General features: G+C 41.5%; 1 protein-coding gene across 1 annotated transcript in view; it reads left to right on the top strand.

Moving 5' to 3' along the window:
* Window positions 1-22,593, top strand: part of LOC124721176 (HEAT repeat-containing protein 5B) — a 478,541-nt gene that overhangs the window by 381,666 nt on the left and 74,282 nt on the right. Inside the window, exons 19-24 of the mRNA XM_047246010.1 lie at window positions 6,426-6,500; window positions 16,380-16,655; window positions 17,176-17,457; window positions 17,907-18,096; window positions 18,201-18,370; window positions 18,476-18,617. Of these exons, the coding sequence (XP_047101966.1) occupies window positions 6,426-6,500; window positions 16,380-16,655; window positions 17,176-17,457; window positions 17,907-18,096; window positions 18,201-18,370; window positions 18,476-18,617 (1,135 nt within the window). The remainder of the gene's footprint in view (window positions 1-6,425; window positions 6,501-16,379; window positions 16,656-17,175; window positions 17,458-17,906; window positions 18,097-18,200; window positions 18,371-18,475; window positions 18,618-22,593) is intronic.

Below are 22,593 nucleotides of genomic sequence, written 5' to 3'. Positions count from 1 at the left end.
CTTTTCACCAGAAATGCCTTCTTTGCCTGCACGAGTCTGTTTTTTATGTCCTCCTTACTTTGTTCATTTGTTACTTTGCTTTCAAGGTAGCAGAATTCCAATGCTTTGTCTACCTCATAGTCTCCAATTTTGATGGTAAGTTTCTCACTAATCTCATTTCCGCTACAACTTATTACTTTAGTCTTCCTTCAGTTTATTCTCAGTCCGTATTCTGTGCTCATTAGTCTGTCCATTCCTTACAGTATGCCCAGTAATTCTTCCTTGCTTTCACTGAGCATGAAAGTGTCAACAGTGAATTTTATCATTGACATCCTCTCACCCTGAATTTTAATGCCAGTATTGAATCTTTTTTCCATTATTGTTTCTTCGATGTAGAGATTGAGCAGTAATGGAGAAAGACAGCATAGCTATCTGCACCCTTCTTAATGTAAGAACTTCATTCTTCATTTTTCATTCGGATGATTCCTACTTGGCTCTTATGCATGTTGTATATTACCTGTTTTCGCTACAGTGTATATCTGTTTTTTCTAAGAATTTCGAACGTCTTGCACCATTTTACATTGTCAAATGATTTTTCTAGGCCAAAAAATCCTTTAAACATGTCTTTTATTTTTATTAAATCTTGCTTCCATTATCAAATGCAGAGTGAGATCTGTCTCTCTGGTATCTTTACCTTTCCTAAAGCCAAACTGATTGTCATCTAACATATCCTCAGTTTTCTTTTCCATTCTTTGATGTGTAATTTTTCTTGTTAGCAACATGTATGTCTGAGTTGTTAAGCTGATTGTGCTGTAGTTCTGTCACTTATCTGCCCTTGCTTTTCCATTCTTTGATGTGTAATTTTTCTTGTTAGCAACATGTATGTCTGAGTTGTTAAGCTGATTGTGCTGTAGTTCTGTCACTTATCTGCCCTTGCTATATTTCGGATGGTATGGCTTATATTTTTCTGAAAGTCTGATGGTACATCCCCAGACTTGTAGATTCTACAGACCAACTTGAATATTCATTTGGTTACTACTACTGCCATGAAATTCCACAATAATTTTATATATGCCTTCCAAAGCTCTGTTAAACTCAGATTCTAATGTTGTATTTCATATCTCTCCCATAAACACTCCTATCTCTTCTTCTGTCACATCATCAGACAGTTCCTCATCACCATAGAGACCTTGAATGTAATTTTTTTCACTCATTCGTCGCTCCTCTGCATTTAATGGTGGAATTCTTCTTGCCTTCAGTAGTGGTCCTAAATTACTTTGAGGCCAGTATTGTTTCTTAAATAATACTACAGCCAGCAGTACTGTAATGCCCTTAAAAGATGTGTCAAATTAATTGACACATTGACTACCTATGTTTTCTTCAAAATTTTTCATTAACGACAGTCAAGGTATTCAACCTTCACACAAAATGGTGAGTGTCAAATTGGATCAAAAACGTAGAGATATCTGCTTACTTAGCCTTTCTAACTCGAATTCTTCTTTAGATTTGGAAATCTACTCACATTTACTTCAGAAACAGATGCATACATCAGTATATTCAAGCTCTCTTCAAAATCAATTAAAGCGTTAATAGCATAAGTACAGTCGTCTGCACTTTTCATGTGCTTATTCATGACACAGAATCATGTTCATTTCCTTTCATTGTAGATAGAAAACTTTTGATATAATATGTCAGAGATTCATTATTTATGCACTTACTTTCCAGTCATGCCACTTATTATATGCTACACTAACAGACACAAATTATTTGTGTGTTGTTAGATGCTTTTAACTCTAATACATTACCCTAGATTAGACTGTAATTTTATGCGACTGACACCATTCAGCATGGGTTGTGAATTCTCTGCTTTGACATTTGCTTTTCATTTTATAGATATCCTCAAGAAATACTGTTTTCTTTTTTAAATTTTGTGTGTTTTATATGTAGTGTAGTCATTTTGTAAAATTTTCAGAATGTTCACTTATTTTTATTAAACATAGGCTGCATGCAATAACAAACAAATGAACAAGGCCTGATTTGTACTATTGGACTCCATCACACACTACTCTTTGTTTTATTCATACTTATTATTTTTTTGTACTTGTTTCATATCTATACAGTTCTGAAACTGGCTTTAAAAAGATATATTAATTTTCCTTTATAATTAAACATTTTTGAGCATTAACAAAATCTGAAGAAGTAATGTCTGCTGCATTATTTTATTAAGATGGTTAAGTTATAAATGAAAAATGTACTAACACAGCACACTTTTAGAAATATGTAGTGTAGTAATGTCAGTACTTTCTGTACAGCTTACTGAAACATGTTACACAGGACAGATACAACTTTCATTTTAAGCTGCCAGGTTGTTCTTGAGGTTTTAGGAAACTACAACGTACCCAATGTTTAGTATAACTTCCAATAAGTCTGACAGTGTTTGTTTTCATTTTACTGACTAATTAATGTATGCAGAGAGAACAAATACATACAGTTGAGCTACTGGCTTTTTGAGTAGATCAGTCTTTAAATATTGTTTGCTCATGTTTAGTCTCTGAGAACTGTTTGTTGGCAGCTTTTCTACTTTATACCAGTTGTTGCTGCAAGTTTTAAAACGAAAGTCCTATGACGTGATTCACACTAGTTTCCTGGTGTCAGTGAAAAATTTTACGATTCTCCAAAAGAGATGCAGTAGGATAAGATTATTATCAGCATTTTTTGATCATATGGATATGTTTCCAGTAGGACAGCAGGATATGTTGTTCATACTCTATGTAAGCTGTGATATTTATTTCAAAATATCTCCTCAAATTATTTTAGCAAGTTATTGTTTAACACAACTGTTGCCAAGGGTTTTTAACTTTTTAGTGGATGTTATTTTTGTCCCACTTTCATTATTTGAAATGTTAAGCAATTACTTTTTTCATCTTTCCTATAATTATAAATGCCATTTGTAAGATTAATTCTTATTCAAATTGTGATTTTATACATGAAATAATGCTTTTTTTACTGTCATATTTTTCATTTTTATGTTTCTGTATCTTTTTAACATTGATTATTTAACTCATAGATTTTGTAGAATGTGTATCAAAACAGTTTCTATTGAACTATATCTAGAATTAGGTTAGCTTTCAACTGTTGATACTAGGATAGTGTATTTTTTATTTTTTATGATTATAATATGTGGAATTTATGAGGACTTGATGCTCTTTTGTCCTTTGTACTTTCCACTCATTTCTACTTAGATTAATCTCTCAGTGTACATGTTCAGTGCCCTGCCCTGCCAGGCGTGGTAGCTCAGGGTACAGCAGGTGGCCGACGTCATGCCTAGGGTGTTGTGAATATGTAGTCTGTGTTATGTGTACTGTATGAGTCAGATTTGCCTCAGTCCATGCCTGGGACTCTCCAGTTGTTGTTTGCGGTTTAGTCATTGGTTTATCATTCTACCATTATGTGGTGAAACTTGGGCAGGCAAGTGCATTTGCTTTCAATTTATTGCTCCGTATCTATGAAATAATTATTTCAAGTGTAATTACACACATATTTAATTTTTATAGACTTGTCTCAAAACAGGCGTGAATGTAAGAGAAAATTGTTTCCTGTCAAAGGTAAATTTGTAATAAGTGTAAATTAAAATGTGTTTTGAGACATGTTGATAAGAATAAAATTGTGTGTAATTGTGCTTGAAATAATTTGTAGATAAAGAATGATAAAATGAAAACAAATGCACTTATGTGCACAAGTTTCACTACAGAATGATAGGAAGATATACCAACAGCTAAATCACAACCAACATTAACTGCAGAGTGCCTGGGCATGGACTGAGACAAATTCGACCTGCACGGTAAACGAAACACAAACTAGATGGCACCCTAGATGTGATATTGGCCACCAGCCATTCCCTGAACTACCACACCTGGCGTGGCGGGGGCATCAAATCTGTTGATGAACATTTTTAACTGCATATGAGGATGTAAAGGGAACATGGAGCCGCAGTGACAGGGAGATAATTATATGTGATACTGCTATGCTATGGAGTTTCCTATGATGAAGTCCGTGCCTAAAAAGGGCTTGATTAAGCTACGAAGGCTTTCCCGGCGTAATAATTGATAATATTCTTCTCGGGTATGCAGCCGGATCATAACGTCTTCATGACACAATATTTCCGTGGAAATATTGTGTCATGAAGACATTATGATCCGGCTGCATACCCGAGAAGAATATTATCAAGGGCTTGATTAAATTGCTGTGTCAGAGCTGGATAAAATCCCAAGTTTTCATGACTGCCTGTGTCATGATTTTCAAGGGCGAAGTCTGACTGTAGTGAAACTCTCAAGGCTCCCATGGCCTCTGAGTGTAACAGTGGGAGTCTCGCCAGCTTCATGACAGAGAGACATAGCCCCTAAAATGATAATGGAGGTAGCCATAAGAAGCTTTAGATTTTTATCTATATAGGTGACACAGGTTAATTAGATGTGTCATATAAAACCTATATGTATGTCAAAGCTGCATGAGATGACTTGAGAGGAAACAAAGTAAATCTTACATTTTCTGCAGTACTACTGGGTGTAAAGAAAATGGATTTACAGAAACTTAGAGAAAGAAAAGTAATTTAAATTTGGATTGGCAAAAAAAAAAAACAGGATTCTCATCAAAGTGATAATTTATGTTGGACAATAGAGAGACCAAAAATCACATCGGAAACCAAAAGCTGTCAATAGCAAAATGTTGTTTAAGAATCGGGAGGCAGGGGATGATGAGAAGACATAGAGGATATGAAGAATTGTGCAGTATGTATGGCTAAAGACAATGCATTGTGTACTTGCAAAATATAACTGAGAAATCATTGAGCAACAAAGATTAGCAACAAATGTGTGTTTGTATGCTGTTTCAAACTTAACTGTAACATAAATGTTGCTATAACTGCAAGTTCATACTCAGTTTTGATGTGGTGATCCACTGACAAGTTGGTGCTTTACACTGAATGTAGGGATTAAACAGAAATAATGCCTGTTATTTATATTTATGAGATCTGTTCAAAAAATCTTGGAACTCTGTCCACAAAATTTTTCTACGTTTACCTTTTACTTATTGTGCATCGTCTTTTTCGAAATATTCTTCTCCACAATAGATACACAGCTCCCAATGCTGTTTCCACTTCCGGAAGCAGTCTTGGTATACCTCTTGCTGGATCATGTGAAGTGCAGTCTGTGAATTTTCTTTTGTCTCATCTATTGTTGCAAATCTTCATCCTTTCATCAGGATTTTCAACTTTGGAAATAAAAAAAAGACTGCAGGGGCCAGGTCTGGAGAGTACAGAGGATGAGGCAGCACAATGATTTTGTTTACTGTGCAATAGTCATGCACCAACAGGGATGAATCTGCGTGTGTGTTGTTATGATGCAAGAGCCATGAATTGTCTCACCACATTTCAGGCTATCTCCTTCTCACATTTTCTCGCAGGCATCGCAACACATCCCAATAGTACCATCGATTAACAGTTTGTCACTGTGGCATTAATTAATGATCAACTAATTCTTCAAAGTCAAAGAAAACTATCAGCATTGCTTTGGCATTTGACCTGACCTGATGAGCTTTTTTTTGAGAACCTTTTCCAACCCATTATGAAGATCGAACCTTGGTCCCAACATCATAACTGTAGACCCATGTCTCATTATCAGTTATGACTCTCTGAAGGAACATCTCATTCTCATTTGTGCAATCTGAAAAATCTTGACAGGTTGTGTGTCGAAGGTCTTTCTGGTCTTGACTCGTGAGCCATGGGATGAACTTGGTGACAACACAATGCATTCCATGCATGCTGTTTCAAGATTTCATGATACGATCCAACTGAAATGTTACATTCTTCTGCAATTTCTCAGACAGTCAGTCTTCGATTGGCAAGCACAATTTCGTTGATGTTCCTGACATGAGCATCATTGGTAGACGTTCAAGAGCGTCCTGAACGAGGGTCATCTTTAACTTCTGTCTGACCATTTTTAAACCATGTGAACCATTTTTAATACTTATTACAGCTTTACCACTGATCGCTGTAGACTTCCTGTGTCCTTTGGTGTGTCTCTGTAAAGGTTTTCTTGAGTTTCACATGAAATTGAATGCAGACATGTTGCTCCCCTAACTCTGCCATCTTGAAATTCGCAAACTGTGTCACACAATCTTCTACTCACTATAGCACTGAACGATATCTAACAGGCGTACAACAGTGAAACTTCTGGCAGTTACACATTAAATGTGTGTGGGCAGGGATACCAACTGCATTTTGCTCCAACACACCATTGGTGCAAAATTATGAATGTTCTCGAACTTTTTGAACAGACCTCACACATTGTGAAAATTTGTAAGCACTGTTGCAGCTTTAGACATATAGATTCTCTTGAATGTTTAACAGTATAGGTAAAGTAGCGATTGTTTGATTTTGTCTGTTTCAGCTTCAACCAAATAGTGCAGCTGGCTCTGGTGCTTTAGAACATGATGTCTGCTGTCTATATCGACCTATTCCAATGGCAAGTATATTCTAAACTGCAATTTATAACTTTTTCTTAATGGCACAGATACAATGTTTATGCATTTCACGTGGAATATTAACTGTGCAAACAATTTAAACCAAGTGACTGGGATGTTATTGCTGTAAATGTATTATAACAAGTAAATGTCATAATATTAGTATACCATGTTGATCATTAATAAAAAATGAAGGTGTAGGATGGAATATGTGTACTATGTACATAATGTGTCTGCAATGATGCTACAACAGGGAGAAAGAAGTGCACATTTATTGAAGCAAATAATGGAATCAGTTTAGGCGTAACTTAAAGTAAAGCACTGATATTGAGCTAATGCGGCCACCATTTGTGATTCAAGAGATATCTCACTTGAAGTCATATTTCTGCTCAGCTAGAGTAATTACACAATTTCCTGTTGGGTCTAACATCTCAACACAGAATTCTGACAGCCAGTCTTACCTATCAGTGTGAAGCATTCACTTTGCAGCAGAATGGCCACTGTTGTGAAACTAAAATTTATGTGTACGGATAATTTTCTGTATTTTAGCAAGTTTTTGTGGCCTAAAATGTAGTAGTTAACATAAAATGTCATGTGTGAAAGTCAGTTTGACCAGTTGCGTGTCATCAAGGGTCAGGACTGAGGACATTCAAAGACAGATTCAAAGACTTGGTCGCTTGCAACGTCACGCACTTTTGGTTGACTTGATGATTGACTGTTCACAGAACAAGCAATCAAAATATACATTTGGTACCAAGAATAACTATAGTTACTAGGAGAAAACTACGCCTAGTGGGTATGGAATTCCTGTTGAAATGTACTGATGGAGATTGCCTCATGAAACAAAAGTAAATAGCAAGCATATTCTGCATTTACAAAACTAGTTTGTTTTGAATTTTTTGAATACATATTGGCATTGTCTTTGTTTTACTACTGCAGAACTATCAGATAATCTTGTGTTTACCTTTCAAAGAAGATGCATCTTGCCGACTGAATTTTTGTATGCATATGGCATTATACTTTGAAACAAATTTTGTAAACCATTAGTCACTTCTGCACCCTGTTCAGAACTATTTTAAGACTAGCAGCTACAAAGTGCGCACGCAGTGAGAAGAAAAATGAAGGGAATGGTGCAGTGGTGTGACTAGGAGGAGGAATAAACTGAGAGAAATAGGAGAAAAGTAAAGACTTGACAAAGGTAAATTGAGGGAAGGAAAACTGTATATTGTAATGAGTAAATAATATTAAAGGAAAGTCGTGCATTATCTCCAACTACTCTCTCTTCTCCCTCCCAAATGGATTTCAGCCCTTTTATGGATTCTCTAAACACCAGTTTGATTGTTTCTTGCCTTTCTGCTGCTTCACATATGCCTTATGGAAGTTGAAAGTGTAATACTGTGTTTCCATAGCAGTCATTAGAGATTGAGCACTAGCATAGGTGGAGAATGACACAGGAAAAAGTTTTCTAGGATCTTGTTAAAGAAATTGCATTGGTAATTGCCTATACTGATGTAGGGAAGCGACAGAAAACATACATCTGGATTGCCACAGGGGTGAACTCACTGGGATGCTGTAATGTTTGTAATGTTGATGCTACTCTATCCTGCACAAGCTTATTCATCTCTGAGTAACTACTGCAACATACATTCTTCTGAATCTGCTTCCTGTATTCATCTTTTAGTTTCCCTCTATGTTTTTTAACCCCACACTTCCCTCCAGGACTAAGTTGGTGATCCCTCGATGCCTCAGAATGTGTCCTACCAACTAATCCCTTCTTCTAGTCAGGTTGTGCTACAAATTTCTCTTCTCCTCAATTCTATTCAGTACCTCATTAGTTACATGCTCTAGCCATCTAATCTTGAGCATTCTTCTGTAGCACCACATTTCAAAAGCTTCTATGCTCTTCTTGTCTGGACTGTTTATTGTCCATGTTTCACTTCATACATGGCTACAATCAATACAAACATGACCCCCCCCCCCCCTCCCCCCGCCACCAACCTCCAATAGGCTATAAGTAAAAGACAAGTTCATAGAAAACAATTGTTTTACTACCAAAAGTTTTGTATACTTATGGTTACTTTTCATCATAATCACCTAAAAGATTGAGACATTTATCATACCTGTGGACAAGCTTTGCAATACCCTCTTCAAAAAATGTACCCGCCAATGATGTCAAATGAGCATTGATGTTGTTTTGAAGATCTTCGTTAGTTTTAAAGTGCTGCCCTCCTAGCCACATTTTCAGTTCAGGGAAAAGGTGAAGGTCGCTGGGTGCCAGGTCAGGACTGTACAACGGATGATCAAAAATGTCTCTTTGAAATTGTTCAAGGAGCTGTTGGGTTGTGCCAGCAGTGTGTGGACAAGTGTTGTCATGGATCAACACAATTCCTGAAGTCAGCATTCCTCTAAGCAGCACACCTTTTTGGTCCCAAAACATGGTAGCCACAACCTTTCTGTTGTTGAATGTTTGTTTGAATTTTTTTCGTTTGTTTGGTGAATTTGGATGCATCCATTGTTGTGATTGTCATTTTGTTTCCGGTGTGTCATATTGCATCCAAGTTTCATCTCCAATAACAATTGATTTCAAAAATTTCTCTCCTTCATCATGATAACAGTCAAAGAAATTCAAAGCTGGCACCATTCGGTGACTTTTGTGGTAGTCCGACAACATTTTTGGAACCCAACGAGCGCAAACATTTTTGTAGCCTAAATTTTCAGTAACGATAGTGTTGTGACAGTGCCACTACATTTAACAGTGCCGCCACGTCAGTACGCGCAAACGGCGATAGAGGCGCTCCGCAACTCGGCTGAGCGCGGGAGCGCCACATAGCTATGAACGGCGCCGGCCGCATGTCACGGCACAGCAGTCGAATCACTGATACAGAATTGGTAGCATGTAACCAGCTATTGTTTCTACGTTTGTATATCCATGCAATTTATTAGTGATTAAAAGTTGTAACACTTTTTGGCGACGAGGTCGGATATTTTTGTTCCTGCGTTGTGGATTTGTGTGTTCGTGTCGGGGCAGACATGGAACAGCTTATGCAAGTGCTCATTGAACAACAAACACAGCTGACAGCTGCTATTCAGGCGTTGTCAACGTCGCTTACTCATCGTCTGTCTTCCTCTTCTCCGCCTCTGTTCCCTCCTTACGACGAGGCCGCTGAAGACTGGGAGGATTATGAGAAGCGTTTGCGGCAACACTTCTTGGCTTTCAGCGTTGTCGACACTCCTATGTGTAAGTCGTTATTTCTATCTTGGATTTCCCCATGGATCTATCAGCTGCTATCTCAGTTAGCCCCGCCGTGGGAACCTGCCTCTCTGTCCTTCGAAGAATTGTGTGACTTATTGTCTAACTATTACTGAAAAAACACCCACGTCGTTGCCGCCCGCGTGGCGTTCTACCGGTGTTGTAAACAGCCCCATCAATCTTACCGGGCTTGGGCGGCGGAACTACACGGTCTGAGTAGGAAATGTCAGTTTGTCACGGACACTCATCATGACTCTTATGCTGATTCAAAGGTTAGGGATGCTATTCTACGGCTTGCTCCTAATAAAGAAGTTTGGCAACGTGCCTTACAACTGCCAAACTCTTCGTTGTCGGAAGTTCTAAGCATCGCTCAATCTTTTGAAGTGTCTCACGCTGCTGGTGCGCAAATAGACGCGTGGTGTGATGTAGGCGCTATACAGACCACTTTCGACACGGACAATTTGCCTGTTTCCCAGGGGACCGACGATGTGGCGGCGGTTCACTCGCGTCAACAACGTCGCGTTGGGCCGCCACGCTCGCAGCGAAAACAGCAACCACAGAAGCAGCTTCGTTCCGCACTTCCTTCTTGTCCACGTTGTTTCGTACAGCATGACGGGGCCGCGTGTCCAAAACGTTGGGCCACGTGTAATTCATGTAGGGAAAAAGGCCACATTGCTTCTGTGTGTCAGTCCCCTAAAGTTCCTGTTGACGAGGATGAGGCATCGGACATGGATGTTAACTGTGTGCTTTCTCAAACAAATAAGTTGTTTGTTACTGTTCGTGTTCTGGATAAAGACATTCGCATGCAAGTGGACACTGGCTCTGCAGTAACTCTCATTAATTCTCGTACGTATTTGGAGTTGGGCTCCCCTCCCTTGTCTCTGGTTACGCGAAATCTGAGAACTTATAATAAACAGAAAATTCCTATCGTTGGCCAGTTTGATGCTTCCACTGCCTACAAGTCTGTTGTTAGGCCCCTCACGTTTTATGTGGTGGATCATGCAGGCACTGAAAACCTGTTTGGTTATGATGCTTTCCAGTTGTTCGGGTTCTCCATTGATGATGATGTGCACCTCATATCTGAGGATATTCCGTATCAACAGCTGGATGGATTGTGTTCTGAATTCTCGTCCGTGTTCTCTGCTGGTCTGGGTCATGCCAAGGATTTTGAAGCCCACATTACTCTTAAACCTACAGCTCGCCCTAAGTTTTTCTGGGCACGCCCTATTCTGGTGGCGTTGCATGCACCTGTCAAGGCTGAGATAGACAGGTTAACAGCTTCAGGAATTCTCCTTCCTGTTACCTCCAGCGAATGGGCATCGCCAATCGTGGTGGTTTCTAAACCAAACGGGAGTCTGCGATTGTGTGGTGATTTGAAAGCCACTGTCAATGCTCAGAGCCTCATTGACACGTATCCTCTTCCCCGTCCTGAGGAGTTATTTACCAAGCTCGCTGGGGGCCAGTTCTTTTCCAAACTTGACTTATCAGAGACGTACCATCAGTTGCCGTTGGATGCGTCTTCCAAGGAATTTCTCATCATCAACACTCCTTGTGGGTTGTATCAGTACCAGCGGTTACTGTTTGGCGTCGCTAGTGCGCCGGCAATTTTTCAGCGGTTTTTGGAACAGCTCACGGCTTCCGTTCCCGGCTGCATAAACTATCTGGATGACATTGTTGTCACGGGGGCCTCCACTGAGGAGCACCTTCGCAATTTGCGTTCACTGTTTTGGGTTCTGCATTCGGCTGGGTTGAAGTACAATCTGGACAAGTCACAGTTCTTCCAACCCTCCATTGTGTATCTTGGTTTCCACTTGTCCCGTGAGGGTATACGTCCTCTACGTCAGCATGTTGCGGCCATTACCGGTCTACCCCGGCCGTCTACGGTAAAAGAACTTCAGGCGTTTCTAGGCAAGATTGCTTATTATCACAAATTCATTCCATCCGCGGTGGCAGTAGCTCATCCTCTGAATCAGCTGTTACGCAAAAACATTCCTTTCTGTTGGTCCGACGAGTGTGAGCAGGCTTTTGTCCGCCTGAAGGCTCATTTGCAGTCAGCGTCTTGTCTTGCCACATTCCGTCCGGGTCAGCACTTGGTTCTGGCGACTGACGTGTCCCAGTATGGCCTAGGGGCTGTTCTCGCCCATCGGTATGTGGATGGGTCGGAACAACCCATCGCCTATGCTTCCAAGACCCTCAACGATGTGCAACGGCATTATTCTCAAATCGAAAAGGAGGCGCTCGCTATCATTTATGCTCTAAAGAAGTTCAGCATTTTTTTGTATGGTTCTAAGTTTCACCTAATCACCGACCACAAGCCACTGGTCTCTCTGTTCAGCCCATCGGCGTCGCTTCTGGATAAGGCAGCTCACCGCCTGCAACGTTGGGCCTTATACTTGTCTCGTTTTCACTATGAGATTCAATATCGCCCCACGACCCAGCACGCCAATGCTGACGCGTTGTCGCGTTTGCCGATGGGCCCCGACCCGGTTTTCAGTCGAGATGAACTACTCTGTTTCCACATTGATGAGGCAGAAGGTCGTGCGGTCGAGGGTTTTCCGCTTACAGATTCGCAGGTCACGTCGGCTACTGCGCGGAACCCGGTCCTGCATCAGGTGATCGGTTTTATTCAACGGGGTTGGCCGGACAGGACGAAGGGCCGGGCATTGGATCCCCTTCACAACTACAATGCCTTGCGCCTTTGTCTGTCTGTTCGTGATGGTGTTGTTCTTCTGGCCACGGATGGCGCATCTACATGGGTCGTGGTGCCAGCCTCTCTTCGCAAAGATGTTCTCAAACTGTTGCATGAAGGCCATTGGGGGATTTCTCGGACTAAGTCCCTGGCCCGCAGGCACGTTTATTGGCCCAGTATTGATTCGGACATCGCCCACATGGTCACTGCGTGTGGTCAGTGTGCTCAACAACTGGCTGCACCCCGTACAATGCCCTCTCCGTGGCCTGACCCGGCGCAGCCATGGGAACGGGTGCATGCTGACTTTGCCGGCCCCTTCCTCGGCACTTATTGGCTGCTGTTGATTGACGCCTTCTCGAAGTTTCCGTTTGTTGTTCGATGTCCGTCGCCCACCACTGTGGCAACGACGCTGGCTTTGTCCAAAATCTTTGCGCTAGAACGTCTTCCATCCACGATTGTCATGGACAATGGCCCTCAGTTCTCTCCGCAGGCCTTCCGTGATTTTTGTACTGGACACGGGATTCATCATGTTACAGCACCGCCCTTCCATCCGCAATCGAATGGGGAGGTCGAGCGCCTTGTCCGCACTTTCAAAAGCCAGATGAAAAAATTCCTTAGTGATTTTTCCACAGATGACGCTCTGTTGCATTTTCTGAGTTCTAATCGCTTCACGCCTCTGGGTGATCGCAGCCCTGCTGAACTCTTGCATGGCCGCCAACCGTGCACTCTACTGCACCTGCTTCACCCTGTCAGGCCTTGTACTGTGTCCCCTCGTGCGGGAAAATACTCAGTGGGCGCCGACGTGTGGGCATGAAGGTATGGATCTCGCCCTAAGTGGATTCCAGGGGTGGTCAAGGCTCTTCGCGGCCGCCGGCTTTGTGAAATACGTACGGACGACGGCATGGTTGTTCGCCATTACGACTAGATGCACCCACGAGTGGTGGCCACGCCGGTGCCACCGCCCCTTCCTTCGCCTCCACCAGCCCAAGAAGCCAGTCCTGTTGCTGGTGCCGATCTCCCATGCGTGTTGCTGCAGCCGACGTTGCTACCGCTTCCGAGTACACCGGAACTGGCCCCAGTCGCGACGCCGCCTTCTCCAGGACCCATCTTGCTGGAGCACACCCCCAGGTCCACGACACCTATGGATGCTGCTCTGGAGTTTTCACCCATCATCTTGTCCAGGAGGCACTTTCCACGCACGGGCTTCCGTCCTGGACATTTTCGACCGTACTCTCGTGTTTCTCCGCGGGATCTTCTCGGGGCCTCCCAAGAGGCCATGGATGTCTCTGCGCTGTCCGTGTCTCCCAGGAAGTGAGTGTTTTTTTTCAAGGGGGGAAAAGTGTTGTAACAGTGCCATGACATTTAACAGTGCCGCCACGTCAGTACGCGCAAACGGTGATAGAGGTGCTCCGCAACTCGGCTGAGCGTGGGGGCGCCACCTAGCTACGAACGGCGCCGGCCGCATGTCACGGCACGGCAGTCGAATGACCGATACGGAATTGGTAGCATGTAACCAGCTATTGTTTCTACGTTTGTATATCCACGCAATTTATTAGTGATTAAAGGTTATAACAGATAGTGCCGACAGATCTTGAAACTTCCAGAATTTCCATAGACAAAGCAGTTATGGTGAACGTATGATTTTCTCTAACCATTCTGTCAACTCTCGTTCAACAAGGTCGGCTGTAACGACAGACTTGCGTCCTTGGCCCCCTTCATCATGCATGTCATTCCAGCTATCTTTAAACTTTCGGCACCATTCACGCACAACACCATCAGTCATAAAGTTGATCACTATGCACTCAGCTCATTCTCCGATATATTTCTGCTGCACTATTCGCTTCTGCTTGCAGAAACCAAATTACACTTCATGATTCACACTTGGCGGGAACAACAATTGACCGCAGCCATGTTTATGTGGCTGTAGTGCCACGCAGACTGATGCCTTGAGGTCAGCAATGACGGAGTGTGTAGTGCAAGAGTTACGCAGTAGCCTACAGCGCATGTCCACTTTCTGCCGTTCGCGTACCTTCTTTTCTAAGTGATAGGAGGTTGGAAAAAATAATGGCCCTCCTACTTTCAGAAAGGACTTCTTGACACTTAAATCTAGACTTCATTTTAACAAATTTCTCTTCTTCAAAAAAGCTTTTCTTGCCATTGCCAGTCTACATTTTATATCCTCACTACTTTGATCATCATCAGTTATTTTGCTTCCCAAATAGCAAAACACATCTACTGCTGTAAGTGTCTCATTTCCTAATCTGATTCCCTCAGTATCACCTAATTTAATTCAACTACATTGAATTATCCTTATTTTGCTTTTGTTGATGTTCATCTTACATCCTGTTTTCAATACTATAACACAATCATTATTATTATGCTGTCATTTCTGAACAAGTATGATATTTTCCTAGGAATTCATATTTAGTTGGCTGGTCAGCCTGATCCATGATGCACATGTTCTACCTCGGTGGCTGCAAGTAAATATGAGGATAGTAGTTTTCCAGTTCAATATGTCTGTTTTCAGAGGAACACATTTCCTGCTGTGAATGGTTGTCCCACAGGTTAAGTAGTCAAGGGTGTGTGTTCCACAACTGTTTGTAATGAAGTTACACTCCTTTAGATTGAGTTTGAGGCTGCATATTTAACTCCATCTACATCATATTGCATGAGCCATCATAGAGAGTACATTGAAGACTAATATCATTCCCCTTCTTCCTATTCCATTAAAGGAGGGTACACAGAAAATTAGATTGTCGCTAACCTTCTGTATGAGCTCTAATTTCTTATATGATAGCATTGTGGTCATTACATGAGATTATGTAACATGTTTTTTGACCCATTTTCATGTGAAATTTTGTGAGAATCATGTTTCTTGCAATGCCTACATTGCAGCTTCTTGAGCGTTCTCTTCCATTACTGCTATATGGTAATGGTCCCAGTCTGAAGAACAATACCTAAGAATTGATTGAACATGGTTTATGTAAGTGACCTCTTTGGTGCATAATCACACTTCCTGGGGATTCTCCCAGTAAATCGGAGTGTGGTATCTGCCTTCAAGTTATTTGAAGCTTGTGACAGATTCCAGTGTTTTCAAGTGGAATCCATTCATTATGTACAGTGACCTTCCTTAATTGTATACTGGAGCTTCATAATAGATGTTATTGCCATTTTGGTTTTGGAATTAACCTTGTTTGGGTCAGAAAGTCTCCCCTCTAAATAATATGTAATTTTTATTCTTGTCAGAAAGTGACCGTCCACCAGGTATAAAATAGTTGACAAGTAGATAATAAAGAGAGTTGGCATTATCAGCTGCCCAGTTTTGTGACAGTTCTTGAAAAGGATATTTTTTGTGACATATTTGCTTAAAACATTTGTAGTTTTAACATACCCATAGAATTAGAGAAGATAGTATATAGCTTGACAGATATGTTTCTTTGACTGTGCTCAGTATATTCCTTTTACTGCATGTGACTTCAACTTGGTGACCTTCTGTATTGTAAATGTACTGGTTTCCTGTGACTTCATTCTACATCTATGTCTATAGTCTTTAAAACCACTGTAAAGAGTGTACTTCCAGTTACACAAGTTATTAAGGCAACTTCCTGTCCCATTCCAATAAGCGCCTCTGATGATTTCTACACAGTTGTGTTCAACAGGCACATTAATTAGGCATAACTTGTGATAATTTGATTTTAGGTAAGCTAGACTGTCACAGAACCATTATTCAGATTATTAAAAGTTTTGTTTTCAATAATTACACTGATTTACAGATATAAAGCTTGAGTTCGCAGTGCTGTTTACACTTTCATACATAGCTCTTAAACAGCTGTGGCTCACAACAATTTGGAATAACTCTGCATTCAGAAAGCTATTGTATCCTTTAGTGATTTATTTTCTTTCAAGCCTATCCGCATACTGAATGATATTTTTTGTCCACAGGGTGAACTCGTACCTGGCCCATTACCCCTTGGAGTTGCAGTAATAGATGCTTCAGTTGTCTTGTTTGGGCAAATTTTTCCAAGAGTGGCAAATAAACACCGACTGCAGATGCTGGATCACTTTGCTGAATGTATCCGTCATGCTAAATCATCGAGACAGGAGGCAGTACAAATGAATGTTTTCACAGCAGTGCTGAGTGGTCTCAAAGGTCTTAATGAAACAAAGACTTCTCTTGGCCAAGAAGAAGTTAAGAAATCAGCTACAAGTTTAATAATTGTGAGAAACATTCAAAAATATTTGTAAATGTTTGTGATAAGTATTTTCTGCTAATATTTTTACTTAACAGAGATGGGCTGAATCTCTGCAAGATTTTGAAATTATTTATTATGTAGCATTTAATCTTCACTATTCATTGTAGGTCTTTTTTGATGATTTTAGATTGTTACTGGGAGATCAATCTGTGGTTATCAACAGTTAAATGTGTCAGATATTTCAGGGGAGTGTGTTCATTTCCATAAGTGTCAGCTATCCTGTAGAACAGATGGAAAAATAGTCAGATAATTATTGTACTATGATAATCAAAGGGGCAACTTTCAAAAACATTGTGACCAGTGGCCAACAATTAATTTAATTAAATATTGCTCAACATCTCATTCAGTTTTGTGACTGAAACTTGGGGTGATTGTAACAAAATAAAAAATAAATGTGTACAGTGTGTCTCTGGTACAAGGTAAGATTTTTTGCCTGGCTACTTAAAATATGTGTATGTAATTAGAGCATCTACTGTTGCTTGCAGGGCACACTGACAAGCAGTAACCCAGTGCTGAGGTGTGCAGCTGGTGAATCACTGGGGCGAATGGCGCAAGTAGTGGCTGATGCACGCTTTACTGCAGAACTAGCACAGACAAGTTTTGACCGGCTGAAATCAGCACGAGATGTTGCTTCACGAACTGGCCATTCCCTGGCATTGGGATGTCTGCACCGGTATGTTGGTGGTATGGGTTCAAACCAACACCTGAACACCAGTGTCAGCATTTTACTGGCATTGGCACAAGATACCACCTCCCCTGTTGTTCAGGTATGTACAGCACCAGTCATAAACTGTCAGTTATAAAACTTTGTTAGTTGGCAATAAAACATAAAAAGTAGTGTTCATGAAAATGTGTGTGAGGCCTCCCCTTGACTCCAGAAATAATACTGATTGTTTGTAGAGAAGTTCTTCATCATCAGACATTTATTTTTAGGGCTATTCCAATATATATATTATTAAATAATGACTGACATTTGTCTGTGGTGTATTTTCTTCTTCTTTTGATTCAATTAATTAATTATTGACTATACATAACCTAGAAACAAGTATTGAGTTACTAGATATTTCCCATATATCTAACATGTGTGTCTGTCATGTTGATTTATTTTCTGTTTACCACTGTACACTTAATCTGAAAGAGACAAGGCAGATGATAAACAGTAATAATATGTTTGTACAGTTCTTCATGTTCATAATAATAAAATTCTTTTTCCAAGGTTTGGTCACTTCATGCTTTGGCCCTAATTGCTGACTCTGGAGGTCCAATGTTCCGCGGATATGTTGAACCAACTTTGTCACTTGCTCTAAAATTATTGCTTAATGTACCACAAACCTATGTTGATGTTCACCAGTGCATTGGGAAAGTTTTATCAGCGTTAATAACAACTGTTGGACCGGAACTCCAGGGTAGGTGTTACACATGTTACTATAATTAACTTTATAATCTTATTTTTACGGTATATGTGGGTTGTAATTTCAGTTGCTAACTTAGAACAACCTTTGTTTTATAGGCAACACAACATCAATATGCATGGCACGGTCATCATTTCTTTGTGCCTGTGCTATTATGCAAGATCATCAAGATCCCTTAGTGCAGGCTGAAGCTACATCTTGCCTCCAGCAGCTGCATCTCTTTGCACCACGGCATGTTAATCTCTCATCTCTTGTCCCTACCCTCTGTGTGAGTGTTTCCTTTATTCTGTTGATGATGTTTCCTCTTATATATGTGTCTTTGTCACTAATTGTTCTGTTTATGGTGCAATAATACCTGTGAAATATTTTACAGAGGACTTTGTCAAGCAATCACCTTCTCCTACGTAAAGCAGCAGTTTCTTGCTTGCGCCAGTTGGCACAACGAGAAGCAAAAGAAGTGTGTGAACACGCAATGACTTTGGCCAATGAGAATCGAGAGACCAATGTAGTAGAAGGTAAACAGTAACTCATTCTGTTGCAGTGACTATTTTAAATTGGTTTTGTTGTTAGGTAGTAGAGGCTTGTAATATGAGTCTACTACAACATCTGCAGTAGTAACAAGTTTGTCTGTTGATTTAAAAATTATTTATTAAGTTATATTTTTTTGTAATGAATTGTTCATATTGAATTAAACCTTTTCTCTAGAGCTTGCTCTGTATCTGGAAACTTCATTTTTACTGGATCAGAAAGACATGCATTTTGCTGATGATGTGTCTTAAATAATGGATGCATAGGGCCAAAAGTTCCTAGAGTGATGCTTGGGAAGGTGAACTGATGGTGCAGGTGGAGTCCTGGCACAGATCACTTTCTGGTGGGAAGAAATTTCAGAGTGGACAAGGATAGTGTGGGCGACAAAGGCCAAGAGGACAGAAGTTGCACCGAGATCTCCAGTTCCATCCCTGTATCCGTGCAAACTGCTGCTGGTGCCCTGGGGCCCAGGTTGTACCCATCTGAGTGAGTGCCAAGGGATGGTGTTCCAGGTCCAATTGAACTGGCAGTGGTGGTGCAGTCAGTAGGTGCAGATGGACAGACAGACCCCCCAGAGTGTTAACCATCATGAGGCACTGCCCATGGAGGGCAACCACCATGGTCAGCATCCACAAGAGTTTTGTCCTGTATGAGCATGCCCAAGCAGTGGAGCCCAGCAGAAAGCACCCGGCTTACTGGATCTGGGGTTCCGTGGGCTGCTGGGCCAGGTGATGAAAGAGAGTACATGGCTATAACCCACGGAGGAGCTCTGCTGGGCCATGGTTGTGGACAGGGTTGGTCCTGTAGGTGTTCAGAAACATTGTGAGTGCAGCTGTGGTGGTGGAAGTGTCCACTGCTTTTAACGTTTGTTGTTTAAATGTTTGCACTATGTGCTCTGGCTCACCATTGGAGGACAAGTCAAATGGCAGACAGAACTGGTGCCTGATGCCATTGGAGGTGCAGAACTGTTTGAAAGTTGTCAACCTGATTTGAGGCCCATTGTCCGACACAATGATGCAGGGAAGCCCATCGATGGCTAGAATGTGGACGAGCGCATTAAGTGCGGTGTCAGTGATGGTAGACACCATCCTGACTACATGTGGTTAGTTACAATAAGCACCCATGACAATGAGCCACATAGAGCCCAAAAAGGGGCCAGCAAAGTCCAAATGAATGCAGTCCTTGGGGTAACAGGGGCAGGCTAGGGAATCAAAGACTGTTGCAGAGCAGCCTAGTGCCAGGCACAAGTAGAGCAGCTGTGCACCATGGCCTCCACATCTTTGTTGAGTCCTGGCCAATAGCCATGTTGCCTTGTGAGGGCTTTCATCTGTGACATACTACAATACTCACAATGGAACAGTTACAAAACATGAGGGCATAGGGTAAGCAGGATGATGACATGGTGATTATCCACTTCTGTGTCAAGCAAGAGAACACCAGAGATGCCTGACAGATGGTGGAAGAGGTGAGCCCAGATCTGGAGATTTGGATCGGCGGACTTGGTAAAATAAGTGTGCTACCCGTGGAGCATGCGATGTGCCACAAGACAGGGTCATGACATGTGTCAGCAGTGATGAGAATAACTATGATGAGAAACTGGGTGCTGTCATCCCACATTGATGTGGAGACAGGAGATTTCCTGTTGGTATGGTTCTGAGGGCAGATGAGAGAGAGAGCATCCACATTTGTGTGTTGTGCCATATAATTAATGGTGTAATTGTAGGAGATGAGGAAAAGTGCCCAACATTGGAGCTATTGTGCCATTCACTCCAGAAGCCTCGACCATGGCCCAAAGAGTGCTACCAGTGGTTTGTGGTCTGTAATGAGGGTAAACTTGATCCCAAGTAGGTAAATATGGAACTTCCTAATGCCAAAGATAATCACCAAAGCTTTCTTTCTGAACTGCAAGTAGTTCTTTTGAGTGGGTGTCAGCTTCTTTGATGCATAAGCAATTGGTTGCTCAGTGCTGTCATCAATCATAAGTACGAGCACTGCGCTAATGCCATAAGGGGAAGCAACAGTAACCAAAACCGGGAGACATGATGGAGGAAAGGGTGTAAGGCAGCAGATGCTTCAGCTATGTGAAAGCATGTTTACAGGCAGCTGTTCATCTGCACTGAACACACTCCTTCCACAACTGGTTGAGCAGGTGCATAATGCATACTGCTTGTGGGAGGAACTTGGAATAATAATTCAGCTTTCCTAAAAAAAGCCTGCAGCTCCTGTAAGTTTAGGGGGTAGAGGGGCAGGGTGGAGAGTCTGTAGCAGAAACATTGCAGTCAGGGAGCTGGATCCCTTCTTTGTTAAGAAAGTGTGCATCATATTCCACTTGGTTCTGAAGAAACTGACATTTGTGTAGGAAGCACTTTGAGCCCTGCTTCATGCAATGTAGTAAGGAGGGTGCAGAGATGCATATGGTTCTGATGATAGTACCTGTGGCAGTTAAGTCATTGACGTAATTATTACAAGCAGGGATGGACATTGTAAACTGTTCTAGGTAACTCTTAAAGATTGCCAGAGTAGAAGAGGTCCCAAAGGATAATTGTTTGGATTTTTATAAGCCAGAGGAAGTGTTGATGACCATAATGCACTATGATTTCTAACCCAGTGGAATTTGCAAATATGCATCAGGAAAGTCTATCTAGTAAAAATATCATCTCCAACAATCCTTGTGAGGGGGTCACCTGGATATGGCATGGGGTAGATTTCCACCTGTGCCGGGGTACTGACTGTGGATTTAAAGTCTCTGCACAGCTGGAGGGATGCATTGAGTTTCTTGACCTATACCAGATGTTTGGCTCGAGTGCTGGTTTCAACAGGTTCTGCCAGCCCAGTGTCATGGAGGTGATAGAGTTCCTGTGTAACGGCCAACCATAGGGCGACGGGAATGAGCTGTGCTTGACAGAAGTGGGGCACTGTGTCTGGATGCAATGAGATACGCGCCTGGAAGTCTGTGACACATCTCAAACCAGGTTCAAATACAAGTTCAAAGAAAAGTACCACAGAGGTGTCACAAACAACCTCAACTTCACAGTGATGGAAAATTCAAAGAATGAGAAGTCATCCAGACCAAAAATGTTGCCGGCCAATTGACTTGAGCACAGGTTTATCAGTCATGTGAACTTTTTGTAGTCAGCAGTCACTATGAATTGATCACAGAGAGGAATCAAACAGTTATAATAAGCGATAAATGTTCAAGAGGGTGGGGCAAAATCAGGAGAACCAAGATGAGCATACATTTGGAGATTTATTAAGGAAATTATTCTGACTGGAGAGAAATAATGTTTGGGGTTCCCCAAGTCTCAATCTTAGGCCTGCTGCTGTTCCTTATACATGTAAACAATCTTCCATGTAATATACAACAGGCAGATATGACAAAAGTATTGTAATCAATCCAAGCATACATATAGCAACAGAAGAAATAGTAAACAATATTCTTAAAAGTATCATTCATTTGTTTTCTGCAAATGGCTCCTTTGCCCACCTGAAAATGGTACGCAGTCATGAAAATGATAGACAGCGTAGTAGCAGAAGGATTGCCATAGGGAACAAGTGCCTTAAGTTCATGCAGCGTCCTTCAATGCCTGCGAGGAGTAGGATCCAACCATCCTGATGGTTTATGACAGACATTAGGAGAGGCCCAGCTTTTCCATAACGGGTGCAATGCATTCAGTGATCCTGACATTCCATATGTAAGTTTGATGTGAAACAGTCAGGACATGACAAGAGACCCCATCATTTGTGCTGATGGGGTGCGACTGGCTGTTTGGAGGCCATTGACATGTCCAAAATCGATGAATTATGATGCTGCTGTCGGGAAAAACACTTAAGAGTCTGCCCCTAGGTGGTGACTGGACCACTGATACGTGTGGGCAAGCCATGAGACATTCATTGACTGTGCAATGTCAAAAGAGTGAGCAATTTTCAAGTTTTTTGTCCAAGGAAGGGTTGTTGAATTTGATT

Source organism: Schistocerca piceifrons, chromosome X (genome assembly GCF_021461385.2).
Source record: "Schistocerca piceifrons isolate TAMUIC-IGC-003096 chromosome X, iqSchPice1.1, whole genome shotgun sequence".
In the NCBI taxonomy this organism is placed as follows: domain Eukaryota; kingdom Metazoa; phylum Arthropoda; class Insecta; order Orthoptera; family Acrididae; genus Schistocerca; species Schistocerca piceifrons.
The sequence above is the reverse complement of the archived record's forward strand: the minus strand, read 5'-3'. Positions and strand labels throughout refer to the sequence as shown.